General features: G+C 38.0%; 4 protein-coding genes across 11 annotated transcripts; 1 reads left to right on the plus strand and 3 right to left on the minus strand.

The window, feature by feature from the left end:
• Nucleotides 1-57: 57 nt before the first annotated feature.
• On the minus strand, nucleotides 58-2472 carry LOC128258914 (ubiquitin-conjugating enzyme E2-22 kDa). The gene is made up of 3 exons (XM_052990921.1): nucleotides 2047-2472; nucleotides 1666-1818; nucleotides 58-943 (listed from the first exon to the last, which is right to left on the minus strand). The coding sequence occupies exons 1-3, from the start codon at nucleotides 2107-2109 to the stop codon at nucleotides 560-562; spliced, it is 600 nt and encodes a 199-aa protein (XP_052846881.1). The 5' UTR covers nucleotides 2110-2472; the 3' UTR covers nucleotides 58-559.
• Nucleotides 2473-2800: 328 nt separating this feature from the next.
• On the minus strand, nucleotides 2801-4561 carry LOC128258912 (phospholipid scramblase 2-like). 4 transcript variants are annotated; one of them, XR_008268001.1, is made up of 4 exons: nucleotides 4436-4546; nucleotides 3319-4056; nucleotides 2977-3262; nucleotides 2889-2908 (listed from the first exon to the last, which is right to left on the minus strand). XR_008268001.1 is itself a non-coding variant. In XM_052990916.1 (3 exons), exons 2-3 carry the CDS (start codon nucleotides 4024-4026, stop codon nucleotides 3035-3037), a joined length of 936 nt encoding a protein of 311 aa, XP_052846876.1. In that variant the 5' UTR covers nucleotides 4027-4056; nucleotides 4436-4545; the 3' UTR covers nucleotides 2801-3034. The 4 variants fall into 4 exon arrangements, 3 of the variants coding, with proteins under 3 accessions (XP_052846876.1, XP_052846878.1, XP_052846877.1); XM_052990916.1 differs by having other exon boundaries at nucleotides 2801-3262; nucleotides 4436-4545; XM_052990918.1 differs by having other exon boundaries at nucleotides 2805-3262; nucleotides 4432-4561.
• Nucleotides 4562-5557: 996 nt separating this feature from the next.
• Nucleotides 5558-19352, plus strand: LOC128258911 (ribose-phosphate pyrophosphokinase 2). Of its 5 annotated transcripts, XM_052990911.1 has the most exons (10): nucleotides 7111-7126; nucleotides 7168-7255; nucleotides 8197-8422; nucleotides 13412-13595; nucleotides 14238-14306; nucleotides 16168-16266; nucleotides 18093-18217; nucleotides 18278-18476; nucleotides 18544-18678; nucleotides 18952-19352. In XM_052990911.1, exons 2-10 carry the CDS (start codon nucleotides 7219-7221, stop codon nucleotides 19042-19044), a joined length of 1167 nt encoding a protein of 388 aa, XP_052846871.1. In that variant the 5' UTR covers nucleotides 7111-7126; nucleotides 7168-7218; the 3' UTR covers nucleotides 19045-19352. The 5 variants fall into 5 exon arrangements, with proteins under 5 accessions (XP_052846874.1, XP_052846873.1, XP_052846871.1 ...); XM_052990914.1 differs by lacking the exons at nucleotides 7111-7126; nucleotides 7168-7255 and adding an exon at nucleotides 5558-5715; XM_052990913.1 differs by lacking the exon at nucleotides 14238-14306 and adding an exon at nucleotides 15424-15447 and having other exon boundaries at nucleotides 7079-7255.
• LOC128258913 (uncharacterized) lies at nucleotides 17053-18085 on the minus strand. Its single transcript, XM_052990919.1, has one exon. The coding sequence runs from the start codon at nucleotides 17890-17892 to the stop codon at nucleotides 17059-17061; it is 834 nt and encodes a 277-aa protein (XP_052846879.1). The 5' UTR covers nucleotides 17893-18085; the 3' UTR covers nucleotides 17053-17058.
• Nucleotides 19353-19552: the final 200 nt, after the last annotated feature.

The raw sequence follows: 19552 nt of genomic DNA on the forward strand, positions 1-19552 counted from the left end.
AAAAATCTATTTAAAGTTTGCAGCCAGTCATCTACAAACTAAAATCATAACTTCTCATTTAGCATTTCTTAATATTTGTTTATTTATTTATTTATTAACTTAACGCAATTTACAAAGACTTCGATTTGTTATACACTTCTCATGTTCGCATTAAATTTTTTAAATCATTTTTGTTTGTGGTACAAATAAGGGTTGAAATGGAAAAAACAGTGTTATTAAAAGGCCAGCAAATAAATGCGACTGCACGTTATAAAATGAAACGGAACCCTGGGTTCAATTGCAAAACACATGCTTGAGGGGCGGGCCTTAGATTCAACCTTTTGGTGACCCATCCAGCGTCAAAAGGTGCACAGTAAGCATACAGAAATACGGAACAAAAATATATTGGTATAATTACAGGGCAATGCAATTTTGTGGACAAAATCTACGATAATCGTTTTGTGGGCAATGTATGGGTCTACTAGAATTTAGCATTGTTGCCGAACTGAAAATTTGATGCTGAAGTTGCTGGTGTAGCCGCCGCCGAGAATGGTACTGGTGATTGTGCGGCTGGGACAAGCTAACTAAACAGACCCTCCGTGGCCTTCTCCAGGTTCCAGTTCTCCTTGGAGAGCACGGCGCGCGCCTCATGCTCGTCGATGCCCATGTCCTTGAGACGTTGGATCTTTGAATCACAATCGGGAAAGGTGTGCGGACCGCCCGCGTACGCGTTCGTCCAGTGCTTGGCGGTCAGCAGGAACAGGTCATACTTGTCCTTGAACTGATATGCCACCACGGCGTCCTGCGGATCGTCCGGCTCGGCGGCAGCCAGGAGCGCCTGCAGGGACAGCAGCACAGTGCGCAGTGTCATCGCCGCGGCCCAATTGTCCTTCAGGATGTCCAAGCAGATGGCGCCCGTCACCGACGAAATGTTCGGGTGCCAGATGCGCGTTATGAAGCGTACCTATAAGCAATTTGTAGTTTAGTGCTGACTTTATTTATAAAGTTATAAATAAGCTTTAACTTTTGAAACTTTTTGAAAATCCCTAGGTTATCTTCTTAGAAAAAAAAAGATTTAAAGCCATATTTATTTTTTGCTTATGAAGAAAATTCGATCATTTTTGAGTTTAGTATAAATTGCACTAAACTAGTTTATTTCGCTTGGATTATTTTGATGGTCTTAAAAAAAATTTTAAAGTCTTGTTAATCCAAATTTAAATCACGTACTTTATTTAAAAAGTTTAACTGCTATAATCAGATTTTAAATGTAAATTAACGAAGAAGTTTTATTTAAACAAATTTTAGAAAAGACTAATCATATATATCAAATGGTTTTTCAAGCTTGGTCTCCCAGTTTTATTTGTGTTTTGTTAAACTTTTGAGGATTAAAGTGACTGATACAAATTTTAAAATTCTGATGTATTTACATGACTACCGAGGCTTTAAAATAACTTTTTATTTGTAAACTATCTAATACATATGTTTAAATTATACGCTTGTAAAGAAAGATACTATTTTTGCGCGACTTGAAAGGATATGTCCCAGGCACCCTAGCCCTGATCAAGTTATATAATTAAAAGTACATATTTGTGCATACTATTTTTAAAAAAGCACTATATTATATAAATCTATTTTAAATCTGTCCCGAGTTTAAATATTTAATAGTTGCCCTTAGGGTGCACTAACCTTTGGCGGATTGAAGGGATATGTCTCGGGCACCTTGATCTCCAGGACGAACTTGCCGCCTTCGTAGGGCGTGTCGGGCGGACCGGCGATCTCGCCACGCAGCTCCGTCCAACTGTCGTTGACCAGTTCGATTTTGATGGAACACTGGACGATCTGTCAGGAAATACAAGTGAGTAGTACAAATCAGTGCGGTCGGTGTTAACATTTTGCTCTACAAATCATAGCTATAACTAACTCGAACCAATAAGCGCGCCAAAAAATGGAACCCAAGACCGCGGACGTGGACCCCACACCCCGCGGCACCATTAGGGGTGGTGGTGCTGCAGCTGGCGATGCCAAGGGAGCGGGTAAGTGTGGTGTCCTTGGTACTCGATAACTCACCTCCTCGCTGCGCATCACCTCCTTGAACTCCCGTTTGATCCGCGACACTGCCATGTTCGCCATGATGGTTCTTCTGTTTCCAACTCTCTTCTCTTCTCTGTTCTGTTCTCTGTTCCCTGTTCTCCGCTCTCCGTTCTCCTTTCTCCGCCTCTCCTCTTCGCCGTTCTCTTCCCTGTTTCTGTTGTTGTTGGCCCTGTGCAATTTTGCGGATTTGGATTTTGTGGTGCGTTGCGTAAATTACACCTGGTTGATATCCACTCCAAGGTCGCTCCACTCGATCGCTTTCCGGGATTGTCGAGGCAAGGAGCTCGACCAGCACACAATAAATAATAAGCTCAATATCCGAAATTTATCGAAACTGACTTTTGCTCAGCACGTCTATTTTGCTGTGCTATTTTTTTTTTTTTTTGTTTTTTAGTGTGGCCGCAGCGCCGCATGACAAAAATTCTGAAAGCTCTTTTATCGATTGGCCAATCGATAGGGATTCTGAAAGTTGGCGGCAAAAATTCGACACGAGTTCTAAAACTATGTTTTTAAATGTATCTACGTTCAACTTACTGAAAGTAATTATAAAGAATTTTGTCAGAAATATTTTTAAAGAATTGCATAACCAATTAATTCTGTTCTTTATTTTACTAAACTTAAAAGGCCTGTTCTACAAATTCAAAAAATTTATTTAAAGTTACATAAATTAAAAAATTTTTTTTTATAAATCAACCAATTTTTTGTTACAAAATTATTGATTTATTTCGCCATTAAATTTATACATAACAATAATACATAAAAATTAACGATTATATTAATACTGATATGAATTTATACATTATCTGCCAGCTAAACCATACCTATTAACAAATACATGCTTGGGTTTTTAAAAAAAAAGTATATGTCAACTCATGTTTCAGACTTCTAAGTTTTCAGTCTTCTTACCCTTTTTAAAATCTTTGAGATTTTTGTGAAGGGTCTATCCTCCCAAGGATGTTATATTTTAAACATTAAGGCAACAACCACAAGAGTTAAATAAACATTTGCATGACTTTTCGAAGAACATAAAATCGATAAGGAATGTGGCGCCTAGTAGAACCGCTTTAAGATCCACATCCATGTTCTTTGGAAAGGTGATGCCGAACATATCCGCATCCGTTAAGAACTCACGACCAAGTCCGGACCATTGCTTTGAGATCCTGCCGACACTTTCACCGTCTAGATTTACCACCTGGTCAACAATTAAAACGATTATTTAAAAAAAAAAAATGTCATCCAGAAACCCACATTAAAGTCCACATTGCAGCAGATTGAGCAAAAGCACATAGGTCCTTGGATGCGCAAGACGAGGTCCCCACTTCGGTTGAGGATGCGGAAGGAGGGTCGACAAATAGACCACTCCTCCTGAATACTACCGATCACATTTCCGGGTGGTGCCGATATCTCGATGCTGTGCAGGCAGCAGGGAAAACAGACGGAGGAACAGCCTAAAGGCCTATGAAGATGAATTACCTCTTCCTTCAGATAGTTATCAAACACCTTCATATGGAAGGGTCTCTCGGGACAGCAGTTACGGGTGCAGCAGTTGGTGTCCTCCACCGCATAGAACACTTTTTGTCCCAACGCGTTTTGGATGGAGTAACGGTTGTTGGTCTCAAATCCGGTAATGGCCTCAAAAAACTCCACTCTTTGCTTGACCAGAAGCTGGTCGATGATCTTAAGGTACTCCAATCCACTTGTACTGCTTGGTACTACATTTTTCCAGTTTCCAGTTAGTTCACCCCGTGCCATTCCAGTGCCTATTCCAGGTTGAGTAACTATGGGTAGCTGTTTTGGAGACCATGGAGAAGATCCTACCAAAGGATGAAGTTGTTCCACAGGATATCCTTTAATAGTGTCGACCAATGGTTTACTGATTCCAACACCAACTGGGTTTGCGTTTCCATCTTCACAAGACGGAACCTCTCCTGAGGATGGCACAGACATGGAATTCATGGGCGGTTCTTTTGGAGATCTAAGCTGACGCTACAAAATTACAAACAAATACGAAAGAAAAAGTGGCAAGTAAATTAATGCAACAAACTTAACACCGGTTAGCTAGATTAGCAATTTAGGAAAATTTAAATTGATAAGGTCCATTTACTGTATGACGGCCTAGCGACCTACTCAAATAAAGTTTTCTGATTCGAACCTGTTTTTAATATCGGATAAAAAAAATCCAGCCATAACCCCATATACCATCGCTTCCATTAGCCGCAGCTTTTCATTGGCATAGAGCTAAGGTTATTTTCCATTGCGTCTCTGATCTTGAACACCGAATACATAAAACTTATAGAACCAAACCAACCAGCATTAATTTGAGTTCTTGTGACCTCAGTAATATGGTTCCATTACGCTCACCTGCCTTGTCTGCGGTCGGAAATTTGAAACTTGTTTTGCCTCCTCTAAACAAAAATAAGAAGTTTATTTTTTTAAGGCGTAGGCCTCTCTTGGCAACAGTCCGAAAATAATAGACAACCATAAATATGCGGCAAAAGATCTTGGGTTTATAGAAGGTATTGCTGGGGAAAGCGGGTATATGAGAGTACATGTTACATATGTACATATAATATATAAATATAAGATGTGTGACATTTTTAAAAAAACCTTTTAACCTGCCTTAAGCTTATATGTACTTTATTTTGTGATTTTAAAATGTTTACTAAATTTCAATTGAATTGTACAAATTAACGATTTCATTAAAATTTGGCGGCCTGCTTATAGGGTATGGCCCCTGCCCGGAAAACCTTCTACTCGTCATTCTGTTTTACTGCCGAAATTCACGTTTCGCACAACAGACATGGCGATCGAGAAAAAAAACGTGTCAGCAAAAGCGTGTGGAGAAGTTTTAAAGCCAACACAACAACAATTTTCGGATAGGGAAAAAAACCCAGTAAACAATTTGGGGACTGAGTTAAAATGGAAGAGTTGGTCATATATTTTACTCATTTGTCTGTTGGGCACACGTGCTTGTGCTCCCCCTTTTGCTGCGCTCCAAAACGTTTTGACCAATACAAACAATAAATGCCGGCTCTCCTACGCTCTTCCACTCTCCCGCTCTTCATAATATACCCTTAGAGAGAGTTTTTTAGTCCTCACCAGAAAGATTCCCAAATATATAATTTTCTTTCCATCGAAACTACCAGAGTTAGTTATTTAGCTTAGAAAAAAACTTCAAGTTTGGTCCAAATAGGACGCCAATATCCTCAATTATTAAGTTAAGGGGTAAGAATATATTTATTGTGTTAAGGATGTAATATGTTATGAACTAAAATTTTTACATAAAATGAAATAGTTAGCTTTTATTGAAAGAAACTGAAGCTCAAATAAGGTTAAATATATATTTACATCCATATCTTTGTTAAAACCGCAAGGGTATAAAGTTTTCGTCTTGCTGAAGTAAAGTTTCCCTCTCGTTATCTCATGCTCTCTCTCGCACACCACAAACTCCACAAACGCAACTTCCCTCGCTCGAATTCGAATCGAAAGCGTTCTGATTCATTCAGCTTTTGCATTTTCGGAAAGGCGGCTGCACATAAACTACACAGTTTCTGTCGACCAAACGTGTCCAAACCGCATCGTTGAGTGTATAATAGTTAATAGTTTAAAAGTAATTGGGAAACGTTTCTACTGCACATGTTTTAAGTAAGTCTGAGTATTAAGTGTACTTTATATTGTATTATTCCCGGTCTTCGTGTGTGCGTGCCTTTTGTTTTCCTCCCGACTCAAAACGTGCGTCGCATTCGGCACGTGGTTTTCGCCTCAGCCCCCCGCGATCCACACTTTCATTATTTTTAAACGTACGCCCCACTTGCAACGCCATTTGCGTCAGTTTTGAGGGATAAAACACGGAGAAGAGTACGTCAACATTTAGCATTAGTTCATTTATATTTAGCCATAGGCACGCAAAAACAATTTAACAAATCGCAGTGTTTTCAGCGACGTTCTTTTGTTCAGCATCCCAATCCCAGGTACAGTTGCACCAACAACAAGAAACATCTCAGGGGCAAGAAAAGCAGTGACGAGCCCCCGTAGAAATGAAAAGACTGTACTCGGGTCCGTCTTAGCAATCTAAAAAACAAAACATTCCTACTCATATCTTTTGTGGAATTGTTTGCAGAGCAACAATTAGCCCAGAACCAATTGAAATCCTTTCAAAGCACAACTACACAGGAGAAAATATATTTATATATATTTCATATTTATAAAAATAATAACATACAAAAATATAAAACAGAAAAATAAGAAGGCATGGAACATTTATTATTGTCTCAGATGCTTAACAAACAACAAATTGTACAATCTAAAATATAAATTTAGCATTGACATTTAAAAATCTATTAACTATTTTTGTGAGACAGTTAAAAATTCATTTTACTTTCATCTTAAAATTGGAATGTATCGTAGACTTTTTTTTAAATTTGTAAGTGTTGGCATTAGCCTAACACATTTGATATATTTTTGTATGTAAATTTTTTTAAAATATTCATTTATCTTTTTTGCCAATAAATAAAGTTTAATAAACTAATTTATTTGGGGTTGCAAACATACGTCCATATTAATTTTTTAAATTATTTTCTTAAATTGTTTTTTTTAATTTAAAGTTTCAATAAATTATTATTGGGTTTTTTTTTTAATCCAACTATATTTTTATATTTTTTTAAGGAAATATACAACATGAATATACTAATTTGTTTAATAATTTTGGCTCTGAGTGGCGCACAATAGGTTTTTAAATATCTAAAACTGCAGTATGACGTACCATAAATTAAATGGAAATTGCCTCCCAAAACAGCTGATTTCGAGAAGAGAGGAAAGCGCTGTCGTTGTGGCATCCCGAAAGCTTTTATTTGTGGCATCAACTGCGCATCATCCCTCTCTCTAGCTGTGTTTGTGTGTGTGTACCCAGTGCGTATGTGTAATAGACGCATACGCCATGTTGTACGGCGCTCAGTTCCATTTACTCGCTCAATTTCGCCAGATGCGGCTGCTAATCTCAATCTCCAATTGTCGCTAAAAACGGTGCACTTTTTAGTTAGCCTGGGCAATAACAGCTGTGAGTGCGACTTGTTGTTAAAAACCCGGCGCTCTTTTTAGTCGCCGCTTACCTGTCGCAGCACCTTGATCTCGGGAGTTAAGTTGTGTATAATGCCCGATAAGAAATGCACGGAAAACGAGCAGAATGGTGCGTAGTTATATCCTAGAAATCACGTTATTGCCCTGTTTGCCTGAGTTTGTGTGTGTGTGTGTTTTCATGGTCAACTTGGGACATCCGTGAAACAGCTGTTTGCCGAGGTCGCGTTTCAATTTTCCAAAGCTTTTCTTTTGGCGCGCGCCTGTTGGCATGCCAGCATATTTTTTATGTTAAACTGAAAATATAGATTGCCTTTGGGTGATGATAAGCCTTTTATCTATCGGCTACAATAGAAATTTTCAAACAATATCAATTACAAGTCAGTTTGCAAAGAAAAGAATATTTAATAATTTAATAATATTCTAAAAGTTTATTTAAACACATCACAAGGAGGCTGTAAATGCAATTTTATTCTAAAACTTATTGGAAGTGTTAAGAAATACCTAACTTATTTTGTTTAGCATCTAATTAATTTTCTTGTAACTTTAAGAGCAAAAAATGAATCTCGTCAATAAAAAAATTAAAATTTTTTTTTTTATTTCAAAGGGTCAAAAAGTCATCTAGTTAAAAAGAAATAATATAGGTGTTTCATGTTTTAAACATTTTAAATACATTAAGTATAAGTTCATATAAACAGCTAAAATTTTATGCACATTTGCATATATAAATAGAATATTTAAAATTATGGAAATCTATCGAACTGCTTCCAAAAAACCAAATCGACATCGATAGCTTTAATAGTTCCCTGGAGAACACGTAGAAAAATCACATGGTCGGACTTGGGGTGGCTTTACAGAAAAAAGAGTAAAAGAGAGTGGCGCACTCACACACACCCGCACAAAGCTTTCGCGCTGCCGACGTCGCCGTCGATGTAGTACACAGAGAGAGGGAGGCACTCTCTTTCGCGCTCTCGCGAGCACACCGATAAGGCAGCGACGTCGCTGCCCGCGTTTTAGCGAAAAAAAATTTATAATAAAAACTTCTACTCGTAGATTGTGTGATGCCAGTTCGCTCTGCTAATCCGATACGCGCTAGAAGTTTGATCCGAGACAATTTGGAGAAACAGGCTGGTTGTCTAAATTTAATCCACTCCAGAATGCCGAACATCAAAGTGTTTTCGGGCACCTCGCATCCGGATCTGGCCCAGCGGATCGTCGATCGTCTGGGAATCGATCTCGGCAAAGTGGTTACAAAGAAGTTTAGCAATTTGGAGACTTGGTAAGTAGAAGTCCTGCGGAAAAGTCCCCATCCTTTTGGGGCCACCAACAAGTGTTAAACCGAGTGTAAAAAAGTGCTTCAAAATGGTTTACGTTTTTCGAAAACTGTTTGTCAAACCCATGTGCTTTAAGGGTCCTTGACATTCGCTGAAGGTTGCTGCCGATTTGGTGCCGCAACCAAACATGGAAACCAGTGGGAATTCGATTACCTTCAACTGGAGGATTTTACCGAATTTTGTGGGTTGCCTTTTGCTGGGTTTCTTTTTATTTTTATTGATTTAACAAGTGGACTGTACACCGTCTTTGTCGATATAGCCCTGCGTTTGTGTGTGTGTATAGTGCTGGTATGCTGGTATAAGTGAGAGTAACACACGGACACACACACGCAAAGCGCGTCCAATGTCGCGTGCAATTTTCGGCAAATTTAAATTTAATTAAAAAAAAAACTGAAAAACCTAAAGGGAAGCAAAAAAAAAATACAAAAGTTATTTCCATTTTATATTTTTAATTAAATTAGCAGCTGTGAGAATGTGTGTATGTCTAGACTTGCGGCTTGCACGCTGTTTGCTTCCCTCTCTTTCCCCCACTCACACACGCGCAAGACCCGCCAGTCAGCTGCTGATGCAACAACAACAAATAATAAATAAAGGCACCCCTGGGTTTTCCCCCACCCCCATTCCAGTTTTTCGTGATCAACTTTTCTTTTTAATAAAATTAAACAAAAGCCACATTAGCAAATAATTAGGCGGTGAAAAGGTGAAATAAACGAGGCAAACGGAAGAAACCGAAACGAAAATAGAGGTTATAATACGCGCTAAGCTTTTTGACATGATACGCGCTTCGTCAGTGTGCGTGTGTTTTTTGTTATGTTAGCCCTCGCACGCACACGAAGGTAAGAATGAGAAGCGAGATAGACTTCGAAGTGACGATACCCTATAATAATCGCTGCAGCACTTTTTTAGGGGATATTTTAATTTGGGATATTAAGAACTCAATAAATAGATTTTTTTCTTTGAGTTATGGTTTTTTTGTATATGGTTTAAATGGCTTTGTCTTCGAAGGGTTATATAAAATTAAATATAATTGATACTATAATTTTTAATAAAAAGAAAGCGTTTATGTATATATATTTTTTTTGTAGGTTTTTTTGTTTTTTCTTAATAGGAATATTTTCAAGCAATAAAATAACATGCCAACAATGACTTTAATTAAATTAAAACATGCGTCTGGGTAAAGTACGTTTGTTCAACAGTGCGTATGGGTGATAAACTTTAAGTTTTGTATGCTTTCTTTTTATCATTTCTAGTATATGTATTTTCTACCTGTACAAGAAAATAAGTATTTATACAAAGAAAAGAAAAAATAAATTAACAATGTAACCAAACATACCCTATCACAGGGTATTAAATGCCTCCGAGTAGAGAACCACAACACGACTCCGTCACGTTTTTCGTTATTTGACTAAGAGTGGGAGAATTCTCTTATTAGGCGAGAATCAAGAATGGGGAGAGCGCCACATCAAGAGTCGGCAGACGTTAGGACGTCTACAGCGGCAGTGGCAGCGACGCCCCCGCATATTGTGGAGCCCGCTCTTTCTTTCAATTCTCTTTTTCTCTCTCACTAAATAAAAGACCCCCACGTGTGCATAGTGGTTGTTGCTCTACATTTGTTGTTGCAATATTGCTGTTTGCACTTGTCAGCTTTGCTTTTGTTGCCCGTCTCTTACTTTCTCACTTCTCTCTGGCTTTTTCTGGTATTCTCTCGAACAGCAGCCAGAAAATCATATTGCTCCAATTTACACTAGTTGTTGTTATTTGATAGTGCTGGTGTAACGGGTCAACCTTTGCTTTTATTTTTCTTACTTTGTCTTGATTGTTGATAAAAGCGAGCAAACGGCGATGATGATAATGATATTGTTGTTGATTTTGTTGCTGGGGCGTCTGGGCTAGAGATCAAGTTTTAGTCAAGATTATAGTCAATTGAAGGGCGCTCAGATTATACGAATGAATCCTGAATTAAGACTGTGACACTTATTCTTTTTAGCGCAATTTGGTGATAATGGAAGATAAGCTTATAACAAAAGGGCGGAGAAGAAAAGAAATAAGTCCAAACTAGATGATTCCGCATTATTCGTTTTTTTTTTAGGTCACACGTTAGTTTAAAGAAATGATAGAAATGAATACTTAGAGTACTTATAGTAACACTCTTCCGTTCCAATTTTTGTTTTTTACCAAGTGCACAGAAAAAACTTGTTTTTGCATAGTATTTAGTAATTAATATGAAGGCCATCAATTTTTATGACTACAACCCAAGAGAACCCACAAACGACCTTTGCCAAAGGCCAAGTCCAATTCCAGTGGCTACTCATAATATTTTTTCAATAACCCCAAAGTGGTCTTCAATTTCCATTTTGAAGGTTTTGCCACACGCAATTCTAAACTGTTTTCGACACCCCCTCTAAAAACTAGCCTACCACCCACTGCAATTATCAATTACAAGGCAAAAAGTTTGATCGATAAGGAATTTGCGTGTTTGTCTTTTGAGGTCGTATGGTATCAACGAGCTTTTGAAAGGGGCCCGAGTTAAAAATGATAAGAAGCTTATAAATCAACAGAAACCTACTAAAACTAAGCGAAAACGATTTAGATTCCGTCGGAGTGAGATAAGCTTTAGTGGGAGACGTTTGGCAACAGTTTTTATTTTTACAGTACGACTTCTGTACATTGAAAAGGTGTTCAGATATAATCCAAACATAACTTTAGAACTTAACTTTTTAGAAACTCCAAAACGAAACACAGTTCATCTTTTTTTTTTTTGGTTTATTTCAAGTTAAAATAAAATAGTTATTAGTTAATTAAAAGCTAATAAATATTAAAAACGTATTTATTGATAACCTAGCTAAAACTCGTTGAATTTCTTATGATAGCACAAGTATCGAAAATGAAAAGAATGCTCACAACAAACAACTACACAAATAAACAAACCAAATACAAAAAAGTGTGAAACTGGTGATTTCAATTAGAGAAGTTGGACTGTTTTTCATTTTCATGTTTTTTGTATTTTCGGTTTACATTATCACATGAGCAGACAGAACTGCGAACGAGGAAAGAGATAAAAATACGTAAAAAACAAAGGAAAACGAAATGAATTTTAGCTGAAAATCTATTTGACGGTCGGCCAAAGAAACAGCTGCTGAACTGAACTGTTGCTAGTTGCTGGCAATGCGGCGGATTCTGGCCAACCGCCAACTGTCGCAAGTCTCCCGTACGCCCAGCCCACCCACTTCCCACCCCCCCTGGTTTTCCCTTTGATTTTCCCAAGTTTTCCCGGCACGCTAACAATGTCATGGTGGCGAACGGTGAAAGTGTTTTTGCAGCCCCGGCAATCTGTTCAGAAATGCATGATTTAATGGCAAAATGCATCCGGCCAAGGTTGATGAAACCGCTGCATTAGCCGGCTAGCGATGATCCCCTTGACCGAACCCTAGATAAGAAAAAATATAACAGAGAGGAGTTCCAATCAATACTCTCGAAAAAAAAGCCGGTCAATAGAATTGTCGCTTTGATAAGCGTGTGCAGAACTATACTATATAACGAAAACGTGTCACGCGATCGGCGACAGGCGTCAGGCGTTTACTTTCATAAATTTGTATATGACAGACAAAGATAGACCCGAAATATTGGACAAATTAATTACGTGCCACAGTGGCACAGGTCGTTCAATCGATATTCGGTTGAGGGCTGAAGTTTGAAACGCCATGTAATTGAATTAACCTTCAATGGAAAAACAAAAACCGAAATAACCATGAGAACGCAAAAAAAAGCGTACAAAGTGAGAAGTAGTTGGACCAGTGTTTTATTGAGTGAAATTGGCTGCTTTATGGAATTTAACTTTTGAACAGAATAATATTTGCATCTTTCGGTGATTTCTAGAGTTGAAGAATTGTTCCAATATTTAATTTAAATAAAACTAGCATACTTTAGATGCAATATGGGGCAATATGTAATAATTTTATTGTTTTTAAATAAAAACAAGGTTACTTGAGATGTTTATTATAATGTGTTTACGTATGTTCTGGGTTATTTTCCAATTTATTTCCGCCTTCGAAACGCTGATTAAACCTCCCATTCTGAATCAAGGGTATCGAAAATCTATAGTTCAAGTTGCCAACCAAGCTTGGAGCCAAACCGAAACCAAAACAAAATAAAATGTAAACAAAATAATAAACGAAGCGACGTCGGTGTCGGTTGTCAGTGCAAATATTGCGCATACGCCATGTGTGTGTAGGAGAGTATTAGAGAAGATTCGATTGGATTGCGTTGGCGCTTGCAGTTTCGTAGGGCGTCGTCAAAGGTCAACACTAGTGGGCGCCGTAGACGTGGGCGTCTCTTGTTTAGATTATCTATAATAATAAGTGGGAGGGTGGGGATGTGGAGAAAAGGATACTTAAAGAACTTGCGAATTTGAGAAGTGTTGCCAAGACATGCGAGCTTTAGCCAAACAATGGAAAATTACCCACTCTGAAACAGTGTAATTTATACCACATTCTTTCTTTGCTTGCACAAAGAAATTTGCCTTTATATAATAATTTATTTCAATCTAATTGAGATGTTTGAGAATATATTAAGATACTAAAAAATCTCTAACTGTAATAACCCAGTTTTCCACAATTGTATTTAAGCCATTCCCCCAGCTTTATATACAAATAATTTCAAATCTAGATACAACTTTGCGTAACTGAAGTCGTAGTCTTTCTAACATAAATTTTGTAACATTATTGATTATTGATGCATAAGGGATTGCTAGGATACCTTATAACAACGTTTCAAAATTGAGCAAGCTGTCGGTAATCTAAAGATGATAAATGCTTTAGATTGAAACTATTTGTGCGTGAAAACCTACCAAACTCTTGACCAAATCTTGCTGATATTTTCTCGCAGTGCACCCACATCCAGCCTTTCAACTCACCCCCCGCTCTCTGTCTTTGCAGTGTGGAAATTGGGGAATCGGTGCGCGGCGAGGATGTATACATCGTGCAGTCGGGATCCGGCGAGATCAACGATAACTTGATGGAGCTGCTGATCATGATCAATGCGTGCAAAATCGCCTCAGCCTCTCGTGTTACAGCTGTGATTCCTTGCTTTCCATATGCCCGCCAAGACAAAAAAGACAAGGTAGGTTTGCCTCAACACGATCCGGCCGCCGAAAATCACACGGTATTTTATTCTATAGATCCTTTTCGGGTCCTACGTGCAAAGAAAAGCAATGTAAACAATTAATTCTAGATGATCCGACTATTACTCCAACTCAAAGCCCACAACACACTGTTTTTATTGGGGAAAAGTGCAAACGAAAAAGCGTAAACTTTTCCCCCAAATGTTTTCCCCAACGTTTAGCTCGATTGTTAATTGCTATATAACCGATATATTTATCCCATTATATATACTTCTCTATTTCTGTGTGTGTGTCTGTGAGTTTCTAATGCATTTTGTTAATCAAGTTGGATTTAATTTTCTTTTTCAAAAAAAAGTTGTTTGCAACGAAGCTAAGCTGGATAAATGCAATAAATGTAAAAACGCACGCAATTGGAAAATGTGGAAAATTTTTTAAATGAATTTAGCAACATTTTTTGCTTAATTTTCCTGCCGTATGTGATTAAATACTTTAATTATTTTTTATTCCCATGCCATGCTCGCTCTCTCTTTCTCGCCCCCCTGCTACTATCTCCCTCTACCCGCGCGTGTGTGTGTGCCTTGGTGTATTTCTCTCTCTTTCTCCGTTTCTCTATCGATCTCTGTCTCTCTTTCTCCGTGAAGTTGGCAGGCAGTGAGGATAATGCGGAAAGCAAGAAACTAGCCAAGAAAAACTACGATTGGAAATTTAGGGTATTTACCTTGTTATACCTTTTCAACTACTTAACGCTCACCTAATTCACACTTTATGTTCTTCTAATGGGAAATTTCGTATTAATTTTCTTTTAAACCAATAAAAAGAAACAAACACTAAGAAACACTGGAAGGGAGTACCGAAACGGCGTAATCATCCTCATAACTCACGAAGGAAAAATTTTGGCGTCTGTCTTAACAAATTTCTCGTTTCTCTCCAGAAAATTCGATTTTTGTCTACCTTGCATGTCCTCCCCAGATCCCCAGATCCCCCCTCCACTCCCCGCTCATAAACTAATAAAGACATTTTTAATGAATAATAATTGGCGATAAATTCAAATCAAAAAAAAATTTTCCACATACTTTCGTTGCCTCTGTTTGTTTTGTTTCGGCGGCTCTTCATTGCAAAAAAAAAAAAAAAGCGAGTATGAAATAAAAAAAATTTACATTAATTAATCTATATTTAATAATGGACCTCTAATAAATATTATTGTTTGTGTTGTTTCGACTGCTGTTTGTTTGTGTTGATTGTTGTGATCTTGCACTTTTGTTCTTGTCTTATCGGCCCTGACAACAGCCTCCTTTCGGGGCTTAAACAAAAAATATATTTTCCATTCCACTTGATTAAGTTTTTCCGTTGCTAGATAATCCCCTATGACGTCAGACGATCGGATCGGCAATGGGGGGTATATAGTACATATGTACATATAGACGATGAACCCTGGGGGTCAAGCGCGCAAATTGCACAAATATTTTTCATTTCTGTAATCTGTAAATGGGTTTCTTGACATTCAATATAATCAGCTGAAATGGAAGGAACAAAAATATAGTAATTTTTTAAAAATGTTTACTTGAATTGGCACTGCAACCTGATTTGATTCAATTCCCCCACTTGACTAACAAGCCCTCTTTTGAAATACGAATTATAACTTTGTTAACTTAAACTTATGATACATACATTTTGACTCCTTTTCCCCACAATAATTTTAATTTTAAACTCTGAATTATTCTGAACTTTTTTGTGTTTTCTTCTTTTTCTTTTTATACTCTTTGTCTCTCTATTGCATCAAATTACCCAAAATAAAATCAAACAAAATTCGATTTCTGTTGAACTTAGGAGTTTTCAGCCAAACAATATACTGTGAGTAGCTCGGTTAGTTCCTGTATCCCAGGCATTATTATTTTTAATGCTGCTGCGGGACTAAAAAAAAAAAGACTATTTTGCTTTAGATTATTTTTGTCTTAAGCCTTTTGCTTTGTTGCGTTCGTTAATGTTTTCTTTTGAGTTGATGGTACCAGACGGTCTTTTTTCCCCAATCCTATCTACACACATGTTGATAACCAACCGATGTTTTGCATGCCTTATTCTCGGTTCAGTTCGGAATTCAAATAAACCACCAAAATCCAATACCCAAATCAAATGAGAACAACGAAATGAAAAATGTCAAAAAAATGTTTGATTTTCTTTGCACTTGTTTGCGTATTAACCGATCTATCTGTATATGTTTATCTCTAACTGGCGTTGCACCTTCATCACCTGGGTATATATACCATATATCATTCTCGGCCTCTCTCGATCTCAAATCATTATTTCCGGGGGGTTCTGCACCCAATCACATTTGTCCTTTGTGTTGTCGCACCCGAATCTCTTTTCTGTCTATGAATTATGTATCTCCATATGCAATCTATTGGAACGTTAACCTCTTTGTTGATTTCTGTCTATATACATAAGTGTGTCCATGTTCGATTTTGATTTCCATGGTTTACTCCTCATAATGCCTAGCCTTAAGATCTAAACCACTACTAGTTGCGCTAATGGAAACCTTTCGTTGCATCTCTTTCTACGCTGGCCAATGCACAGAGTCGTGCGCCCATCTCGGCCAAATTGGTGGCCAACATGCTGTCCGTCGCTGGAGCCGATCACATCATAACCATGGATCTGCACGCCTCACAAATTCAGGTAAGTCTACCAGAGATTTTAGCCTTTAAATATTTAAATTATCTGGAAACCACACAACTTTTTAAATCAGTACAGTTTATGTTAATTTTGAAAATGGGGTTTTCAAAATATTAATACAATGTAGACTTCAATAGGAAAATTTGATGAAATATAACAACATTCGGTTTTTAAATCGTTTAATTTTAAGCAGAACTTAAATTTGAAATGATAAAGAACATCAATCTGAACGTCAAAGGCTTGTATTTGCCGAAGATAAAAACGTTGTTTTTAATAAGTTTTAAAAAATCAATTATCTTTTTAGACTCAGTTATAATTCAGTTATAATTAGCAAAAGCTTTTACAGTTTGCATATAGATATTTTTCAATCAACTGCCCAATAAAAACTGCATGAATCACTTGTATATAATTAGCTAGACAGCTAAAAAACCATAAATCAAATGAAAACACCCAGCAGAACCTTTTTTTATATGCAAAAGTTATCTCTTATATCGATATATTTGTAAAGCCTTCAATACGTTTTTCCTATCTCACCTCGATTTATCAGCTTACATTTAATTAAGATAAAGAAAATTTGATGTTCCTTTTATTCGACGTAACAATTTCGCTTTGTTTATTTAGGGTAAAGCCATGCAAATTTAAATACAAAATATATGGTACAGATATATCCAATAACATGCGGTCGTCGAAAAGCTTTACGTTTTGTGTTTCAATGGTAAGTTGAGGTATGAAAGAACTAATGGGGGGAGCTTGTCGAATCCTCGAGGATTGTGAGATTGTGCTCCCATAGCTTGGTTAGGTGGAAAACTTGAAGAAGGGCTCAGAGGCGTTATTCATATGGGCATGGGTATTTATACCGATTCTTTTGTATTCGTCGTTATCGCCAAGCATGGGTTGCATGGAAAGAATGCTCACCGACAGTTTGCCCAGTTGGTCCATTAGCTCGGAGATGCGCTCCTCCTTCACGGCAATAACGCTCTCCAGATAGTCCGCCTTTTGGCTAATGGAGCTAATGTATTTGGACTTTTCGTCGCTCTCCCTTACTACTTTGGCGTAGTGTTCGTGGTCGACTACCTTCCTGGCCACCTTCTTGATCTGTCCATTGACCAGGGTGTCCACCTCCATGGTCAGCACTTTGGGTTGCTTCTCACCGGAGGAGGGACGTTCGATCACTTGGGTGAGGGATCGATGGAGGGCACGACTCCGGGAATCCTTATTAACCGGCTGTTTGGGAGAGGCTCGCAGCATGGGACTCGGTCTGGGACTGCCACACTTGGTGACGGGAATCAGTTCCTGGAATAGTGTTTCGATAGCGCCCGGAACGGCTGCAGCCAGTTGTTGCAGCACAGGTCGCGGCATATTGATGCCCAATTTCTTCAGAACCTTGGCGTTGAACGTGTCCCAGCTTTGAAGCTTAAGCACCACACTGCTTTTGATTGGATAATTGTGCAGGTCCACCAGACGGGGGTAGCATCGCTTGACTATCTTGGCCACTGGCAGGACATCAGAGAACGAGCGACGGGTACGCAGGTCCAGGATAATACGCTGCTCCTTAAGCCACTGTTTGAGGTCCTCATGCTCATCCATACTCAGCACGCGATTGGGGGAATGGGATAGTGATCGAGACATTCCGTAGCTTTCTTATCTTTGGGATTTTACTCGATTTCTTTACTTTTGTTTAAAATTTGTTTCTGTCGAGATAAGTGATGTTGATCATGGGGGGGTCAAAACAAGAATGTTTTAGATACCGATTGTTAATGATTGACAACTATGTGTCATGTCCGAAAGACTACTTGATGTTTAACAAATTGTAATAACTCTGTTTCCAGGGTTTCTTTGATATACCAGTTGATAATCTCTATGCCGAGCCTGCGGTACTGAAGTGGATCAAGGAGAACATTCCCGAGTGGAAGAACTCGATCATTGTGTCGCCCGATGCTGGCGGTGCCAAGCGGTAAGAATTATTTTTGATTTCTCTATAAACTGAGTGTAAATTTGAGAAATCCGCTTACAGTGTCACCTCGATTGCCGATCGCCTGAATGTGGAGTTCGCTCTGATACACAAGGAGCGCAAGAAGGCCAACGAGGTGGCGTCCATGGTTCTGGTGGGCGATGTCAAGGACAAGATTGCCATCCTGGTCGATGATATGGCCGACACATGCGGCACCATTGTGCATGCCGCCGATCGCCTGGTGGAAGCTGGAGCCACCAAGGTGCTTTTGATTGACTGATTCCTTTTGAAATTCATTGTTTACCTACATAATTCTCAATTTTTATTAGGTTTATGCCATTCTGACGCATGGAATTTTCTCGGGTCCTGCGATTTCGCGGATTAACAATGCCTGTTTCGAGGCGGTGGTTGTGACCAATACCATACCACAGGATGGACATATGCGGGATTGTCCCAAAATCCAGGTTTGTCAATGTTTATAAAGAAGAATTTACCTAAATATATTTACGATTTTTATGAAGCCTCAAAATTACTATTTTTAAATGTTAATAAAACTATTATTAAAGTAAGCAAACAAAACATAAAACAAAAACTTTAAATATTAAACCATATATTTGGTATATCCTACAAGAGCTTAAGGCCTCCCGTTGCTATAGTTCCTTTAAATCACTATAAAATAGTATTAAGTTATAACTTTTTCATAATGTTAAATGTTAATGTTTTTTTATTCCCTTTAGTGCATTGATGTCTCGATGATGTTCGCCGAGGCCGTCAGACGGACACATAACGGCGAGAGTGTCTCGTATCTCTTCTCAAATGTTCCATACTAAGCCACATATAAAACAACCGGCAGTTAAACCAGCAAACGTTTAATACAGCAACCAGAACACCGTTAGCAAGCTACCGCAAAAACACAACTTTAACAGCAATTTGTAATGCAACCAACAACCACAACAATTTGAGACAAAATATTTTGCCATCATCATCGTTATATATTTTTTATGGATTAACTATTGTAATTAAAGCAAATGCAAACTCAGTAGATGGGAAATCGTCATTATGTAATTATACTAAATAGAACCTTAAAGATAACACTAAACAACACAAAAAAAAAAAAAAAACAAAAACAAAAACAGAAGTACACAAATGCAATGCCTTTCCTTTGTATAGTAGGATCTTTGTTTAAACAAACTTTTGCCGTTTTCTGATTTTAAAAGTTAGCACGAACGATAATTTCCAGTTGATTGGTGTAAACATTGGCCTGCTCTTAGAGAGAATTTTAGATTTATAGATTAACACCGTAGAAGATATACACCTAAACCCACACACACACACACA

This window comes from Drosophila gunungcola, assembly GCF_025200985.1.
Source record: "Drosophila gunungcola strain Sukarami chromosome 3L unlocalized genomic scaffold, Dgunungcola_SK_2 000003F, whole genome shotgun sequence".
NCBI lineage: Eukaryota > Metazoa > Arthropoda > Insecta > Diptera > Drosophilidae > Drosophila > Drosophila gunungcola.